The sequence below is a fragment of the Lepeophtheirus salmonis genome, chromosome 13 (assembly GCF_016086655.4).
Source record: "Lepeophtheirus salmonis chromosome 13, UVic_Lsal_1.4, whole genome shotgun sequence".
Classification (NCBI taxonomy): domain Eukaryota; kingdom Metazoa; phylum Arthropoda; class Copepoda; order Siphonostomatoida; family Caligidae; genus Lepeophtheirus; species Lepeophtheirus salmonis.
In genome coordinates, this window is record NC_052143.2 from 33,823,887 (window position 1) to 33,843,863 (window position 19,977).

The window sequence follows — 19,977 nt, forward strand, 5'->3', positions numbered from 1 at the left end:
ACAAAAAGAAAAACTCAAAACGATATAGTTTTTCAATATGAATTTCCATCAAAATATTATACATATTATTTCGAATATACCTATACCTAATATTGATATAATTATAAGTGTACACAAACCAAGTATTCAAAATAAAACATCCTTAAAAATTAAATAAAAAAGCCGTCGTCTCTAACATTTACACGCCCGCAAACCGTTTTTGAAAGAAAATATTTATAAAACCAATTTCCTTAAGTGACGACAATGCTAGTATACTCTTAAGAGCGTCTCGTGAACTTTGTGGTTAATACGAAATAATAATACTAAGAAAAAATAAGTTATGATGTACTTTTAATCTTGAATTAATAACAACAGTAAGAAAACTTTATAAGGAACTCCTCTCTCTCACTCTCTGACAGAATTTAGAGTTTTAAAAAAAAGAAGTGAATGTTAAACAGTTACTAGCTATCTAATAAAAATGAATAAAACTATCGCAATAATTGGTGAGTAAAATGTTAGCCTAATTAAGTATCTTAATGGTTTAGTGTTTATATTTATTTGTGGAATATTCATAACTGTTAATTAATGGGAAAACAATTTAATTTTTTTTTTTTAAATAAATAATATATTCTTGATGTTTGTCAAGGTACTGTTTGCTATTTGAATTTTGTAATGTAAACATACCATATATAATGATAATTATTTTATGATAAAAAACTTTTAACTCTGTCAAAATTATATATATAAAATTAGGCTACAAAAGTATACAAAGAAAATGACAGAATTTGATGAAAATACAATTACTTTATCTAATTTAATTTTTTGATAATTTTTGGTGATGTGTTGCAAGCTGAATTTTGCTTCTAGAGTATTTTTGAACTTCTAAAAAAAACTTAAAAAATTACAAACTAGACTCATTACTCGCCCTAACACTCGTTTGTCAAAAAATCATACTGTTTAAAGAATGATTGAAAGCCTGTCATTTATATTTGTTTTCAATTATAATTTATGTTTAACATTTTAACTAAAAAATTAGCTTAACTTATTTGAATAAAGGTCATAAGTGTAATTCAACAGTTTATATAATCAACGAGTAAATCTTTTACTAAAGTTAGGTTATAACCAATGTATTTTTACTAGCACTGATATTTATTAATGAATAATGATTGTAGAAAATTTAAAAAAATCCATCTCTGATAAGTAAAAATTAATATTCTCATTATATATATTAAGTAGATTTTATCTCATAATCCAGTTTTTGGGAGTTTTCAAACTACTTTGTTTCCCTATAGATTGATGCTATTTTCTTTCAAATAGTCTTACAAATTTAATACTTCAATCTTGTGACAAGGTTTTTGAAATGAATTCTGGTTTTTAGACCATCCTCAATAGCAATATTTGATAGTATCAGTATCATTTTTTTTAAAGTCTTAGTCGCGAAGCCTAGAAAAATCTCTCTGATCTTGGGTAAAATGGTTTTGACCTCAACAATAGTTCGACCTCTAATCATGAGGAGCAAAAAAAGAGAATGATTTTTAACGCTGGGATGGTTAAATACATATGTATACATTTGGATCTTAATGAACTGAGATAAAAATTATATTTATAAATATTTTGAAGATCAGATTTGAGTAAAATTTATAAAATCAATAGTTATCGTTTTCTTAATAAATTACTATTTACTATATTTAAATAATCCAAATCAAAAACAAAATATCATTTTTAATCATTGATTTTATATAATAAAATATCTTATGCGTTCATTACGAATCTGCCTTTAATTTTTTCTGTCATATCAAATTTTCGATCATTTCCATTTTTTTTTTTTTTTGTTATTTGAACTTATCGAAATATGAAATATAAACACATATTTAAAATTAATATATCAACTGTGCCAATATAACTTCTTTTTTATAATGTGTGGCAAGGAAGCTGTTGAAAAAAGTAGGGGGTGGTCGTGGTTCCATTCTATAGAGGAGGTTTTAAAGTTTTCTTGAAAATACAGTCAGTCTCCATCATGTTTTGAAGTAGTGAGGTACGTGCGTTTGCCGTCAAAAATAAACATTGCCAAAAATGGTTTGACATAATGTTTTATGAAATTAAACAAATTGAAATTTAATTCTTGAGTTAATTGGTGCAAATTATGAAAATCAGTAAATTACTTCAATTTACAAAATGATATTTTCAATTCAGTTTTCTAATTTGTAATTTAGTAAATGATCCCAACGATGCTATAAGGCTAAGAATTCTAAATAGGCTCGATTTGACTAAATCGTATAATTGGAAACGGATTTATTCCGGAAAACTAACATTTTTTAAGACTTTTAGAAAATCGCCAATAAATTAATTCCCTTATCAACTTATTGTTCACATCTATAATAGGTAATATGTATGTTGCCAAAATTTTGCATCTTTTTGTGTAAAATAACAATAACTGTCCCCTCTAAATGAAAAGATTTCAAAAAAATGAAAAAAAACACAGTGAACCAAAATATCAAAGTTATGAATTTTTTGGTCAAAAAATTTAATTTTTGAATACTTTTTTTGAAATAATTCCAAACCCCAAGCCCTCCCTCCCCCAAAAAAAAAAAAAAAAAATATATATAATCCTGTGGACGCCCCTGATTGGAGATTAAAAATAGCAACAACAAAAATTGACTGTGAAAATGCATAAGAACCTGGTTTGATTCAAAAACCCAAATGGGGGATTCGTAAACTAACCACGTGCTCATTAAAAAATCCTCGATTACTATTGAGTATTTGATATAAGTACTAATAAAATCAGGATTTGAATCCAAATAATGTACATACTTAAAATTCGAATTGTGTAATAAATATCTTTGATTTTAATTTTTTACTTGACTCTTGTGATTTTAACCCAATAAAAAATTTGTTACAAAAGCTTTTTCAAAATTGTTTTAATTTAAAAAACGTATTCCAATCCATGGAGTAGTCAATTATGATTTGTGTTGAGTTATATTCAATTGTTTATTTAACTTGATGAATATTATTTTGTATTGAATAATTATATATCGATCGTCGATTTTAATTTCTATTTACGTGAAATTATAAATGACTCGCTTGAACGATTAGTACACAAATGTAATAAATTTGTATCAGGAAAGACAAATATTTACTGTTCAAGTAAATATTTATTTGAGATCTTGGACATGCTATAAATAGTTTCAGAGTAATTAATTAGGATTGATACATCACAATAATTTGGAAGACAATTAAGGTATTAAGTCGGAACATACAGGGGATTCTTAAATAAAACATTTATATGTATAGAACGGATTAAAAGAAGAAAAAATACATTTGAGTGAGGCCATCAAGGAATAGACTTTATAAGCTTTAAAAATGATATGTAGGACTGAACTAGACGGGACTGAGACTAAAATGGAAGGAACTACAGTCTTAAACATAGACCAACACAGTCTTATTCATAGCTAAACAAAAAAGTGGGTTTATGGCAAAGACAAAGGTAGGATACTTTCAGGGCCACGAAATGGACTTATTTGTAAGCAAGGTAGACTTGGTTGTATTTTTTCTATGGAGAGATGGCATTTTTGTGCAAAAAAATTTGAATAACTACAAAACTTGACAATTTTTGAGAAAATGTTTTAGAGAAAAAAAATTAATTACCTTTTTTAGTTCAAATAATTGCCATTATCATTAATGTATGTTTATTCTTTGACAATTTATAATTTCTATATAATATACAAATTATATATCCCAGATTGAGTTATTTAATTTACAATAATTTAGTGTGGATGAGTAGATTTCATTTATTTTATTTACAAAGTAGGGACTCAAAACTTCCAATAGGATTTATTTACGATTTTATTACCGTTATTTTTACACGATGTTTTGCTGAGCAAAATTTGAAACAAAAATAGATAAGTTTTGTTTTTTCCCCATGTCTCTAAGTGTAAAAATATCAGAGCTACAATGAGAAAAAAAGGGATTACGTATGCGATCTCCCCCATTCCTATTGCCTGCCTCAATATGGTCCTCCTCTATCCCTGATCTCAACCCCCTGGACTTTACAATTTAGGGTGTCTTGGAGAAAGATGTTTGTTATGCTCTCATCCAAACTTGGATTCGCTCAAAGATGCCACACAACGGAGACGACCGTCATCGTCAAGAGATGTCAATCTATTCCTCGGCTTATCGAGGCTGTTGTGGCTTGTGAAAGAGAGCATATTGAATAAAAAATGTAGCCAAATATATTATTAAAACATATCACAAATATGTTTTGAGTCTGATTCCATTAAAAACACGTTTTTCGTAATTACAACATGCTACTGCAAGTTTTGAGTACCCAGTCTGTATAAATTGAGAGACAGATTAAAAGATTGCATGTATTTTTATCTTAAGATCAATCTAGTATTACTGCAGGGATTGAAGTAAAAATATGATCTTTATAAACTGATCATATGTGAAAACATTGAAATATATGTTTCAATTCACTATTCACTTTTGGGTTTGGCATTGCAATCAATTCAATGATGGGTGTAGGCTGATGAAATATATGCGGAATGATAATTATTAATTGTATCTATAAGAAAATAATGAATATTAACTGTAATAAATCAGGCAATTTCATTTCTATATTTTGAGATACGCTGAAGGTTATTATCTATACCATAGATACATAGACTGTATGTATATTGTGAAATATCTTTTAATTAGAATAACTACAGAAATAATTACTCTATATTTGTCAAATCAAAGAATTGTCCATAAATTAAAAAAATATATCCTTAACATGTGCTGTAGAAATGGTGGCATAGGATTCAATTCTAAAAAGGATTTGAAATTACTGAAAATTTCCAAATATACTTAGTGTAAAATATGTAAGAAACGAAAAAATGAGAATTTTTATATTTTTTGACCTTATAAAAAAACCAAGATGTATATGAACAGGGTTGGATTTAAAGGAGTTTAAGGGGCCTCTTGACTAGGGGCTCTACATTGAATATAATAATAAATTTCTAAGAAAGGTCATAAAAATAATATTAAGGTTTACCTTAAAAAATGGGAGAGGGAAATATGCTTTCCAAAAAAACGTCATTCAAGGAAAGATGTGCACAATTTTTTGAAAAAAGGAGGCATAACAAAGAAAATTTTTTAAAAAAAGGGGTATATTTATCCATGCTTAGGCCTTGCTTACCCTAAAACCATCTCTGAGTATCAAAATCAAATGGAATCGCTGTACCTCTGGGACAAATTGCTCGGGAGAAGTTATTATCTTCAATTATACTTTATGCATATAGATTTCACGTAAAGATTCCTAATTTAGATGGAGTAAATGCAATAGTATAATGTTTACTTATACATCATCAGCACAACTCTATCTAACCAATTAAAGGAGCATTAAAAAAATGCACTTCTATTTTTTTTTAAACCTCAGAAATATAATAAATAAGAGTTTTTACTTATTTTTAATTCCCTTACTTACTAATTTGATTCACCATTGGTTCTCAAGCTATGGTCCGCCAACTCCCTCTAGACATACTCGGAGGAACGTCGTCGTAAATAGGTAAAACTTTCCCTATTGTATATTAGGTTTGATCTTAATGGTACTACTTGGAGAACGAAAATCTTGATATTTTATCAAATTGTGGACACTTTCAAACGTTTGAGAACCATTGGCTTAAACAGTTCCATGACTTATAACGTTTTGCTTAAAATATAGCTATTATCTGAGCTAAAGAAACTGGTTGTTGTAAATCTTCAATTTTTGTCAAATGATGGACTTTTGCTAATTGCTTTTCAATATTTTAATACTTGAATACCTTTTAGTAAATTAAAATTATTTTTGTGAATGAAGGAATTAAGAAATACAGCTAAATTTGATGTAGTAGCAATGTTATTAGAGATTAATTACTTAAGAAAAGCATGCAAGATTAAACAACTTGTAAAATATCCAAATATAATTGAGTAAATTTATAATTATTAGCAAATTTTCCTACTTTTTAATGAAAAGTAAAGATAATAATTTGCAAATCGAAAAAATGAGTCATGTGTAACAAGCCGAAGTTTACTTAAACCGTATATTTTTTCGTTCTTTGAATATGTGTTTCCAATCCAATCTACTTAAATATAAAATATAATTTTAACTTGGAACAATATATGAAACATCTTGTTACTTTTTATATTCGTAAAATAACTGCCAATATAAGCCCTTATCTATATTAATCAACCTTGGATATATCAAAATGCTTCAAAACATATTGTCTGAATTTATATAATCGAGATTTTTAAGATATCACTTATTGGCCACTGATATAAGTATTGAATATGCACTAGATAAGAGAAGGATAGGAACAGGAGAAAATATTTTTCTGTGTGAAACGACATTAGTCGTCATAAAATTCATTTTCTTATTTTCTATTACTTAATATACTTACTCCTTTACTTATTATAAATAATTATACTAAATTGTCTCCAACGAGGCCCCAACCTGTTCCTTAATGTTTTTATGAGGCACTCCCGCTCGGAATCCAATTTCGATCCTCTTTGTTTCCTGATTGGACATGGTCTCACGTGTGGAAGTTGTTACGCTCTCACAGGAAGGATTTTTGTTTATTTTAACAGTAAAAATACGAAACAATCAGATTGGTTGCCACAAAACCTCTTAAAAAGTATATTTACATCATCGGTAAATAATTTTGCACAGCCCGGTAATATATTATTATTCAGATTTGTTTCACACTTAAAATTTATAAATCTTTAATTTTTGTGAGGATCTCAGATCCTTGTTTTTCCCCAGGATGTATGGTTATGAAAAGACAAAGAATACATTATGTTCAGTTAAGTTTCCAACGAAGCTCAAAGGGAGAGAGAATTAGATATCATATATAAATATCATAAAAATAGTTTGGGCTGATTAGATTCATCCTTTCAAGTACCAAAAGGTTCCAATGCCAAATTCCTTAAAATGTTGTAACCCTCAGAAATTGTATGTATAGTAATTATATTTGCAAGCAATTTCTAAGACAAAATTTGGTAAAATTAACTATAAATTCGGAAAAAATCAATCTTTATTTGCTACTACAACTACTTACAAAATAGAGGTGGAAGATTTATTAAAATAGTATCAAAGAAGAATGCAGATTTGGTCATAGTTTCAGTCAAAGAAATGCAAGTATCATTGCTAAGGAAATTATCGTTGTGTTCATGAAACATTTTGTTACATAATAGAGGGATCATGTTTGGTAAAGTATTAGACGGAACCCCCTTGATAAGAAAGATTGTATGACTGATCAAAGTTGAATAGTACATATATGTTTATACATTTTAGTATATTAAATAGTGATGTACCTCGAGCTGAATTTTACTGTTCGAGTATTTTTGAGTTTGTTAAAAAAAACCTTGAGGAATTACGAGTTATTTATACTCGTTACTTGTCTTAATACGTTACTCGCTGGATTACTCATTACACGCCTGAGTACTCGTTATTCTCCCAAATACTCTTTGCATGCTAACAAATTCGTAAATCTAAAAACCATATTTTTAAAGTGTTGTTGGAAATATGTCTTTTAAAAAGGGTTTTTCCCTTCTCTCATAAGCAATGTTATGTTTCCACTTAGTTACTGTAACACTCTTTACCGCCTTGGATTATACAGATTTCTTCCTCGTGTGTGCACAAAACTTTTTGAATCTGAATACAAAAATACCTTTAGATGATTAACATGTTATAATGTGCTTGAAAAAGAAAAAAGAAGGAACAATAGGTTGTGACGAGTTACAAGTAAATACTCGCATTTTCGGAACACGAGCCGAGTTTTTCATGGTTTTTTTTTGTTTACTTCATAAAACTCAAGTAACAATTGACGAGTTTTTGTCGCGGCACATCACTAAAATTAAAGATAAGGCTAATATTATTAGTTAAAATATTTTCTATTAACAATGCTCCCACAGTTATTTTTTAATCATTTATATTCGAATCATGATCGACATTAATATTGATATCCTGTCTCGAAAAGTTTTAAAAATATCCCAATTTCGAAGAAGTTTCTATAGTTTATTTAGTTTGCGTAGTTTTGCTTTTCCATCCCTTGTTAGTATATCTTTTCTATAATTCATAGCAATCTTTATTTCATCTATCAACCTTTACTCAAAAATAAAAATACTTTAAATTACTTTAAATCTTTCCAACTGATCTGTTATTATTTATTTAGTAGTAGATATATTCACAAATTAAGAGGACTTCATTTGAATCTAATAAAACAACTTTCAAAGCATAAATAATAAGTATGAATACACAAATTTACAACTGAAAAATGCCTTTTTTTTCCTTATCAGTGTGCTGAACGGTAATTGGTTGAATTTTGAGCTTGCCTTCATTTCCTGACTGTTTTTAGGGAAAAGGTCGCGAGGAACAATAAACATATTGCCTTAGGTTACGTAACGTCGTCAAACAGACAAAATGTGTGTAAATATTTAGAAGATAACTAGCTAAGAAATCCTCAGTATTACTCACCGCTTTTCCTAAGCACATGAGTTACTCAGTACACGGAGGTTCTCTCCTCAAAAATAAAAGAAGAAGAATAACATTTTGAGGAAAAAAATGTATTATGACTGATGAGCAATGAAGTACTCTAGTCTCTAGAGCGCTCCCTGGCTGAGCTACACACGCTCGATACTACATACAAAACGCCTGCCAGATATCCTTAATATACGAGGGTCGTTTGAAAAGTACGTACAAAGTCTGAGAGATGGCACTACTGGCGCTTCTCGGGGTTATGTTTAGTTCTGAACTTGCCTTCTTGTTCTAACTCTTATGACCTTGATATATACGGATTTGTTTATTTCCTTCATTTCACGGCTGCTTGCAATTAATTGAATGAAACGTCATTGCAACTAAGCTGCTCTTCAACCAAACAATCTTCAAATTTTTGGGGTGACCACATTAATTTTTTATTTCAATTTTCTTAGAATGTTTGCTTTCAAGTTTCCAGTTGACTTTTTTGTTAACATCAAATTGGTCCAATAAAATAAACATGAGCAGTCTGAGTTCATCATAACAAGTACCACGTCGGAAATGAATGATGGCATGTTCAACATTTGTTACGGTCATACCTTTTAAAATTAATTGATACACGCCAAATAAGACCTTGATTTTCTTCAGATATCATTAGCGTACTAATTAATAATATCAAAAGTGTCCGCAAGGGGAAGTGCGGTAGCCCCTCCCAAATTGAGGAATTTTTTATTCTTACTAGAAAATTTAATATCAGAAATTTAATTAAATTTTTCATTTTGTTTTCCAAACAATTTAATTGTCTGTGAATAACTATGGATTTTAGAAATTTTTAACCTAAGAATATAATATTTGAAATTTTTTTCCAAAAATTTTTATTTTAAGAGTATAGCTATGGATTTTTGAATTTTTTTTCCGAAAAATTTAATATTTGAATTTTTTTTCACAAAATTTTTAAAGTGTAAAATTAATCTTGGAATTTGTTTTTAACAAAAATTAATTTTTTGAAAAAAGCTATGGAATTTTAAATTTTTTTCCAAAAAATTTTATATTCGAATTTTAATCTAGGAAATTTTCCAAAAATTTAATTTTTGGAGAATGGCTATGGATTTTTGTACTTTTTTTTTTTCAAAAAAAATTAATTTTTTGTGAATAGCTATTGATTTCTTTTCGTTTTTGTTAATTTATATTTGAAATTTAATCTTATTATATTTTTTTCCAAAAAGTTTGAATTTTGGTAAACAGCTCTGGATTTTTGATAAGTTAATTCCAAAAATTGTAATTTTTCATATTTTAATCCAAAAAACAAATCCCATGCTCCCGAAATTTTTTTTTATTTTCAAATTTTTTTTCCAAAAAATTTTAATTTTTCGATTTTTTTATAAAGAAAATCCTAATGTGTTTATAATTATAATAATTTATTTATTTATATGTTATGAATTTAACTATCTATCTAATTTGGAAACTTCATTAGGGAACATCTTCTTAAATTATATTACTCAAGGAATCCCTCTTTCTTTGATTACAATTTAAAACATATTTCCACAGTAATGAATAAAACAAAATGATGATGGTTAATGGTAATTCAAAAAGTTATTCTTATGGTTTTCATCCCCTACGTACGCTTTAAAATAAGTTGTTTATTTCATCTACCAAGAAATAAAAATATTACAAGACTAATTAGGGCTTTTGCAAGGGGTGGGCCGGAGGGGTTGAAGCCCTCCCTCAAATTAAGAAATTTATTTTTCACTAGACAATATAATATTTGAATTTTTTTTTTCCAAAAAATTCTGAAATTTTTTGGATTTTTGATATTTTAATACCAAAACTTATTTCATTGCCCAGGAACTGAAGATTAGACATAAATCTTTTTTGAAACATCTGAATTGGACAATACCAACTATGCTAATTTTATTGTCAAAATAAAGCTAATAAACACTATGGACATTTTAATTGACCTATTAGTAACACGTTGATGGATGATCGTTTAAATAATATACCTTTACAATTATACAATATGTCATGCGTCAACGTAAAAACAATCTTGACCAAAAATAAAGAAAAGATGAAAATTCCAATTATTTTTTACTTCATATTTATATATATGCGCGCCAACATTCTATTGGCACATTTGAGTCAATTATAGGCTTTATATCGAAATTTCTGAAATTTTTTAAGATACTGAAGAATTCTAGCTATAGTTTAGAACCTTTGTTTGATTTAAGAGATTTATATTGGTCCCGATATTGTCCATTTTATATTAAAAAAATGTTGCTCTTGTATTTGATAATCAAGTTTGAGTACTCTTAGTGCAATTTGCGTTGCTTCCATGGAGTTAAAAAGAATAGTTTATTCGTATAAATTGACGATTTAATAAAAAATATTATCTACACTCAATTTTGAGATATTTTAAGCTTGCTTTTATGTTACTAGACCATATATATACAAACATATTTAAATATTTTCTTAATTTGAAAGGACTTTTGAATGGTGCCGACATTATTCAAATTAAAATTCTTATATGTAATAATATTCTATTGTTCGTATAATTCCTGGACCACCCCGTTGAAACCGGCAACGCTTTTACAAAAACCACACCAGTATAACCTTGAAAGATGATTTAAACAATTATCATGTTGAACAAAATTGCATCAATTGAATGAAATTGGGACATACATACGCATGTATCGTCATACTCATAGATAAGTTTTAATGCTCATTGTATATACGAGGGTCCTTTGAAAATTCCATGCAAAGTCCAAGAGATGGCACTACTGGCGCGTATTGAGGTTATGTTTAGTTAGTAGCTTCTCTTGGAAGAACAATCACCAATTATCAGCCAGACCTGTATATTTCTTTTTGTTTGGCATTCGTTTGAATTGAGGAAGTGGAGTGGTTTTCAAAAAATGAATGGAAATAAATTTCGTGTGTTGATTCAACATTACTTTATGAAAAGCAAAACGTCTCAAGCGACTAAAATGAAGCTTAATAAACATTATGGGGACTCTGTACCTTGTATTAGAACAGTTTGTAAGTGGCTTCAAAATTTTCAAACCACCCATATGGGCACAATTGACGCTGGTACCCCTTGATAAGGTTACTATTCCAGAAATCATTGATAAAATCCATAATATGGTGAATGTGGTAGAATAGTGAAGATGTGTGAGATTGCTAGCGCTGTGGGCAACTCGAGTTGGAATCAAAGCTGCTGAGGTGTGACCCAATTCATTGGGGTAATGGAAAATGACTTTTTTGTGGGCCAAGCGAGTGCGTTTTTTTTGCAGCTCGGTTTTCAATAGTAATTAATAATATGCAACTGTAGTAGTTTTACTATTTTACAGATAGTCGATGAAGATTATTCCTTACAAATCCAAGAGATAGTCGCCATGATCTTTCCGCCTGATTCCTCGATTCAAACGAATGCCAAACAGAAAGAAATACACTGATCTGGCTGAAAGTTGGTGTGTGTTCTTCCAAGAGATGCTACTAACTTAAAATAAACATGATACACGCCAGTAGTGCCATCTCTCGGACTTTGCATGGACTTGTCAAGCGATCCTCGTACAGGGCCATGCACTTCATTTGGCACCAACATGTGACCTCATCCAGATCCTGAACAAATTTATTGACATGTATGCGGTAACTATTTACGAAAAAGTGTCAGGATTTCAAATCTTTATTAGGCCGTGTGGTACCATGTGAAACCCTAGGTAACTCTGAAGCTTTATCTACTTCAAATTTGGCATGTTAATAATTGTATCCATAGGAACTTATTAAGTAAAAACCATCGTAACCACTTTACTTCATAAAGGAAAATTTTAATCTTCTGTAAACGGTCCCAGAGTTGGTTCTGATTACCCAATCTGTACCAATTTCACTACGTTAAAATTCTTAAAATAACGGGAGTTTGATTAAATCAGTTATAGCACTCTAGCTTGAAAATATCAAATTAGAAAAATATTACTTGATTAATGATCCTGTTTCTCCGTCTCTACAACTAACTAAAAATGAAAGCAAATGTATACTCTGTACGTGGTAAGGAGGAAGTCCAACGCATACAGCCCTTGCATACCGTGTAATGTATATTCTGGGGTTTTTATTTTTAGAGAGAGCCAATTTATGAAATATTAGTCCAGAAGTATCAACTTTGTTAGGTTTTCAGAAGATCCTAATGTATGACATCACTACTTCATAAAATTATTTCGAATGTTTGGGGATCATCATTCTTTTTAAGAAGAAGGGGAGAATCATCCCAGAAGTCAAAATACCGGGGCTAAACCAAATCAAGGAATTTTTCTTTTATCCTTTTTTTTTTTTTGAAAAAATTTAATGTATGATTTTAATTTTTTTTTGAAAAAATTTATTATTTGAACTATTTTTTTTCAAACAATTTCTAAAAACCAAAAGGTCCCCCCCTGAGATAAACCTGAGATACCAGCGATTATGTATTAATTAGATAATATAGAATATTAAATTGGGCTAGAATATTTGATTTTGTTTCATAATTGAAACGTTTCAGAACTAAAATAATTTGTTGTAATGATGTAATAAGTAGACTAGCAAATATTTTAGAATAAAATTTTTTGATGATTTTTGGATTATGATCACTTTTCTGACTCGGATCACACATACAATCTGAGGTATTACTGTAATTAATCATGCTAAGACTCAGACTCAGTCCGGGATCAATGCTTTTACGGTTTGTTGATATTTCTTGACCGAGTCTAACTGCTGTTCCTGACTGTGAATCGAAATTTAATCGTTTTCAAATAGTATACCGTTTTTTTTTTTTTGTATACATATTAAACTTCAAATGACGTCATTGTACCGTTGTTTACGATTCGGAAACCCACATGACGTACAAAAACCATTCATCCATCAAATCGGTATACACCGAATTTTAAATGGGACCGACAAGTTTTCGTGTATCATCGATCCAGTGCAAACTTTTTTAAAGGGCCAAACTATTTGGGTCCAACAAAAATAATGAGGATCACAGATTGCTCTATAATTTTCAGACCACAACACGACAATAGTCATTATTTTCAGTGATCGAGATAGAAAGTAATGTATGTATGTAACAAAATCCACTTAATGACTTAAATAGATGTGTCCGTATTTCGTATTTTTATTATCCAATTATATCCACTATTTCAACTGAACACACTTTTGACCTTTTGAATAAAAACAGGAGATTTAATACAAAGGTATTCCAATATTCAATACAAGTTTTTTCATTTAAGACATCACTGAAAAAAATCACCATTATTTTCACAGGTACAAGCAAAAAAGCCAAAAATTATAAGACTGTTTCTTCATTTACAGAAATTATTTATTGACAAGTTCTTTGGATGTAAAGGTTGAAAAGCTGTGTGTGTCTACTGGAGGACCTTAATGAATATGTTTCAACTCATATTTATTTTACATCTCTACAAAAACAATTTTGAATAAAAATCTATACAAGGAGAAAAATTATATTTATTTTCTGACTTCATATATACGTATACAGCCCAATATTTCATGGACATATTTGAGTGAACTATAGACTTTTTATTCAAATTTGTGGGATGAATTATAATATCCAAGAGTTTTAACTATAGTTTAGAGCCTTTATTTGATTTTAGATACTAATATTGGCCATGATATGGCTCCTTTCAAATAAAATCAATCAATTTCTCATTCTTGTAAGGTGACAATCAAATTTGGTTCATTTAAGTGCAATTTGCGGGCCCTCCAAAGGTTTAATAAGAACAATTTGTTGATAAAATTTGAAGATAATTCGTCAAAAAAATACAAATGTAGGAAGCAGAAAAATCAATAACTGACAACAAAATGCAGTTTATATTTTTTATTTATTGACTAACACCGTGTGTTAGTCAATGTAGAGAACAAAGTCATTTTTATCGAGCCTCATTATTATTTTAAAGTCAAAATCCTTAAAATATATATTGAGTCAACAAATTTCTTTTAAGTTGATTTCAAGACTCTAACTATTTATTTTTATTTTAAGGTTTATCTTGGGTAGAGTATAGATTAATTTGAGGGGAAAAAAGTGCCCTAAAGGCTTGAAACTCTTTTTCTTTTCTTTTTTTAAATATAGAATGAACCTTTATTTGTAATTTAGATATTTCATTCTACAAATTGGCAATACAAAACCAATTATTTGTAATTATTTCATCCCTAAAAAGTCTGTTTTAAATTTGGTGATTTCAACCACATACGTCACGTCATTTTATATAAAAATCATCGTGATTTGTTGGAAAATTTGAAAGGTCAATGTTGACATCAATAGTGAATTAAAAGTTTCCAAATGAAATTGTAAGTTTTACAACATCTCATAAGTTTTGATGCTGCTTATGTTTTCCTCACTTGATGTATTTATTAATTATAAGTTATTATTTTGATTCATGTTTAATTATGTGTCTTTTCAGGTTGTTTATTCCTTTGTCTGGTATCTAGTGACGATCCATTGAATCCTCCTTCTGGAATGACATCCATTGACATGCTCATGAAAGCTGTACCAGGTACTCCTGGAGAGGATTACCCTATATATAACGAAGTACCAGAGACAAGTTTTAACTGTAATGATAAAGTGGATGGAGGATATTACGTGGATGTAGAGGCAAGATGCCAAAGCTTTCATGTTTGTACCAGGGGAGGACATCATCCAAATGGAGGCAATTTGGTAGCATATTCGTTCCTTTGCCCTAATGGAAGTCTATTCAACCAACAATATTTTATATGTGATTGGTGGTTCAATGTGGACTGCTCTACATTAATTTCATTTTATTATTTAAATGATGAACTTTTCACAGACAGAGTCCAACCCACCGCGTCAAATGACTTTGATGAAATAAGAACAAAGTCTCAAAAGCTTACATCTCAATCAGAACGTAATGATAGAAAAAATAATGCTATAGAGGATTTCAATACATTGAATTTTGCTGCCTACGAATCAAATCCTGGATCTAGTAATGGGCAAAAGATTGGGAGTACTTTAACGAATATAGCAAGTTCTTCAAAAAATGAATATAACACAAATTACCCTTCAAATGATAATCAGAGACGCCCTTACGACACCAAAGTCATTGCTCAATCTCCATCCAGTTTTAATAATAATAATAAACCATTTCCCGGAAGTTTATTAAAATTAGAATCAAATAGAGAGAAGATATCTAATAATCAATTCAAATCAAGTCTTAAATCTTCATCCACCACGAATGCTTTCCAAAAAAAATCTTTTGAATCAAAAAGCAACTTTAGGAATAATGTAAACTCCGAGTTTGAAAGAAATATAAACAGTAAGTCAAAGAGTCGTTTTGTTACTCAAGGAGAATCAAATATTTATTTCACTACTCCAAACAATAAAATAGAAAACAATCCATCAACTAATTTTAATCAACACGAAAAATCAAATCCTCAGCAAATAGAAAACTCTAATACAAAAACAGCTGGTAGAAATAATTTGGGTCGATTTACCAAAGAGAGTAAAAAAAATACATCATTTCAAAGTAAAAAAAATACACCATTTCAAAGTAAAAAAAATAACTTTTCATTCAAAGAAAAGTCAAACTCTCATAGCATCAATCAGAAACAAAGTTCTAATCCAATTACCCAATACACGGAAAGTACTAAATACTCAAACCCTTTCCCATCAATAACATCAAACCGTAATTCTTTTGAAAAAATAACAGAGGGTTCAAATCAAATAAAATCTGAAAAGTACGGGGAATTGAATCTTAATAAAGTTCATTCTTCCTCTTCTGAATTATCGAGAAATCAAGGTTTTCAATCCGGAAATTCTCAGAATCTCTTTGATTCTGATTCTGAACGAATTACTTCTCAACAGTCTTTTAACTCTGGAAGAAAAGTGACACAATCAGCTCAACGAACTAAAAATTCCAGTCAAAAATATGGCGTAAAAATCAACACTATTTCTAATCCTTCATTCATAAATTCAGTGAAATACGTTAAACTTACCGACACAAGAGGATCACCAACTAATCAAGTAAATGCTAATTCAGGTTCCACCAAAATAGGAAATGAGCGTCAGAACTTCATCGGCAATACTTATTTTAAAGCCCCTGGGACAAAGGTGAAATTAGTTAATACTTTAAATGATCGCCAACAAACGAACGGAATAGACACAAATCAACTGAAATTCTCGAACGAAAAGTTTTTTTCTACCTCAGCAGCGTTTAATGCTAAAAATAACTTCAAATCGAACGGAGGTAGCTTTTCAATCTCATCTGAAAAGGAGGAAAAATCCAGTTCTAAATCGAATTTTTTTAAAAAGACTTCATCATCGACATTGAAAACAGTATCCCCCGTCATCATTAAACTTAATGTTACACCCAAAGTTAATTTTGTTCAATTCAAAAAAGCAAAAGGAGCAAGTTCTAGTTCATACAAATCCGAAAATACGAAATATTCAAATCAAAATCCCGTCAAGACGTTTAAGTCCAAGACAAGTATAGACACCCCGGGGAGTACAAAATCATATAAAGTTGATTCAAAACTAATTCATTCTTTTAAAGCGGACGGAATTTCATCCCTTTCCAGAGGAAATGCTCATAGGACCTCTATAAATAAAAATGCATTATCTTCCAAGTCTGATAGAATAACTTCAAGCACATTTTCTCCAATAAGGTCTAGTTCATTTTCAACACTCTCAACCTCCACCACACCAAGAACAAAGATTGTCGATAGTCAAAAAACCTCAACAAATACATTTTCATCTAGAGGTACTACTATTAGCTTTGGAAAAGAGAATAGAACATTTTCAAGTGGTCAGATATTCCATGTTTCCAAAGGAGCAGACATTCATCAACCAACAGTCTCAACTCTCAAATATGAAAATCAGAAATCCTCCTCATCTTTTACTCCCTCAAAACTTGATGGCAGATCCCCTTCAACAGTTTCACAATTCATTACTACAACGAAAAGCAGTTCATCTACTTATTCTGGATCCCGTGATTCCCTTGTCACCACACCAACGGCGTACAAATCAACAACAGCTCCTACATCTACATCAACATTTCATAAGCAAGTTCTATCCTCAACTCAAACTCCCACACGAAGTTCGCAAGAGAATACGCGTCTCCAAAATGAATTGATCCCCTCAAATCCACCTAGAGCAAGTCCACTGATTTCACAATTCGCAGGCTCTTCTTTTATTCCACTATTTGATGATAGTCCAATTGAAACCCCCTCTCAATTATATGGAGTACCATTGGCTGAACCCATTGTCATAAAGCAAAAAGAACCTTCCATAGAAATACCATCCCTATTGTATGGAGTACCTCTGGCAGAGCCTATAAGCACTCCTTCATTGCTATATGGTGTCCCATTAGCAGAGCCCTTATCCATTCCTGTTAAAGTTCCTTCAAAGACATATGGTCCACCACTTGCTGAGCCCATAGGCTTTAATAATGGCTATATCGTGGATGAGCCCCCACCCCCTCCTCCAACTTTGTAAGCCAGAAGTAGGCCTACATAGATCAAATCAATGCCATCCATTATATGAATGAATAATCAATTACTCATAACATTATGCAACAAAATTCAGGTCTTTGAACGCCCGCCGTCTAAAGGTCATAATTATTATTGTTGTGTAAGTCATAGAACACGAAAATAATCCTTACTATTTTCATTTGCAGTAGGTTTGGCCTTTAAAGGCTTTTTTTTTATCTCTTTAGAGTATAATTTCGATTCAGAGCCATACTTCACGCAACCTTACTTTGCTTATTTATTAAATATTTTATAAGAAAATTAAAAGTTAAACGGAAAAAAGCAATCGTAATTGAACTTTTTTTTTTTACGGCAAATCTTTTCAACTTGTAAAATAAGGTTTGCTCTTTTTTTTTAGAGTTATAATATAACGGATTTGACAAAAATATTGACTTTCAAACTAGATCCTTCGTTATACTGGATTTTTGTATGTTACGACACATTTTGCAGGAACCTTATTCAAGATAACTTAATAAATATTTTATCTTTTGAATGCTGGAATATTTTGTATCAATTGTGATTTCCTTACATGTTCATCTATATAGTTATTTCATTTCAAAATATGACTCTGAATCGAAATTATACTCTAAAGGCTACCCTTTTGAAAAATAACGTTTTTTGAAGTCAACACTACTGCAATCTAAAATTTTAATGGTCTTTTTTGTGTTCTATGGCTTAAAAAACAATAATAAATGGTGGTTTTAGCCAGCGGGCGAAAATACTGTTGCATAGTGGAATTATTCAAGTCGCACAAATATTCTGATTTTTTTTTTCTAGAGAACTTCTTTAGAGAACTCTAGTGTACTACTGTATACCCACTTACGGAGACGACATATTGTTTATGACATTTATGACCAATATGTTCATTTTAATTTATTTCTTACTTATTATAAAATAATTTAAGTAAATTTTTACCAATCTATTTATTATTTATTTATTTATAGAGAACAAAAGCCACATTTTGCTTGTAATTTTATTATGTTAAAAACCTTTTATTCATATGTATCAAATCTAAAAAATTACATTCCGAAATAATATATAAAGACAGATCTTTACTGTCTAATACTACTTAAAAATTAGGAATAAATATATCAAGAAAGCGTTTTGTTAGTCTTATTATAAATTACATGAATTTATCTTTCAACATAGGTAGCCCATCTACACAAAAGCAAGTTTGTAGCAAGATTAATAGAAAAACAAGGTTATACCAAGGTTAATAGAAATAAAAGGTTAGACCATAATGTAATGGGGCTTGATGAATGTTCAATCTGATGTATTGTACTGACTGCTGGGCAAGACAGCCAGTTTTTGACAAAAAACGCAACCAATCATAGTCTATGACGTCACTATTGTTAGAATTTTCAACCTAATGTATTGTACCGACTGCTGAGCAGGGTTGAGATTTTGCCAAAACACACAACCACTCATTTACTATGAAGTCAATATTAAAAAAGTGGTGGAAGTCAAACATCAGTCGTACATTCGTTATGGTATAACCTTGTATTTCTATTAACCTTGTGTTATACCATAATACGTGTACGACTAATGTTTGACTTCCACCACGCTTTTAATATTGACGTCATAGTAAATGAGTGGTTGCGTATTTTGTCAAAATCTGCTTGTTTTTTTTGCCCAGCGGTCGCTATGATACATACATTAAATTGAAAATTCTACCAAAAATAACCACCAAAATTAACCAAAAAATATCCTAATATTAATTTAAAAACACAAACCTGCCCTTATCTTGAGTACACATTGTGTTAATACTGAATTAAATATTATAAATTGGCTAACTTTTCCCGCCTAAAACCTGTAATTTGGACGATAAAAATTATGAATAGTAAACACAACAATTTTAGGATTCATATCTAGAGTAAATGAGTCTTCAGGCATACCATCATTTCTAGTAACCTTGGATTATAGTATTTTTATCAAAAATGAGCTGGGATTACAGACGTTCCTTAACAACTAACTTTAAGTGCATGTGCAGGTAGGAG

At 29.9% G+C, this 19,977-nt stretch overlaps 1 protein-coding gene across 1 annotated transcript; it reads left to right on the forward strand.

Annotated features, from left to right (window-relative positions):
- Window positions 1–243: 243 nt before the first annotated feature.
- Window positions 244–19,082, forward strand: LOC121127822 (uncharacterized). The gene is made up of 2 exons (XM_040723353.2): window positions 244–482; window positions 14,902–19,082. The coding sequence occupies exons 1-2, from the start codon at window positions 458–460 to the stop codon at window positions 17,946–17,948; spliced, it is 3,072 nt and encodes a 1,023-aa protein (XP_040579287.1). The 5' UTR covers window positions 244–457; the 3' UTR covers window positions 17,949–19,082.
- The last annotated feature ends 895 nt before the right edge of the window (window positions 19,083–19,977 follow it).

Excerpts from the sequence above, each read along its gene's own strand:
- LOC121127822 (XM_040723353.2), top strand. The coding sequence starts at position 458 with ATGAATAAAACTATCGCAATAATTG. Across the intron at positions 483-14,901 it reads TAAAACTATCGCAATAATTG|GTTGTTTATTCCTTTGTCTG; the intron begins GTGAGTAAAATG and ends GTGTCTTTTCAG.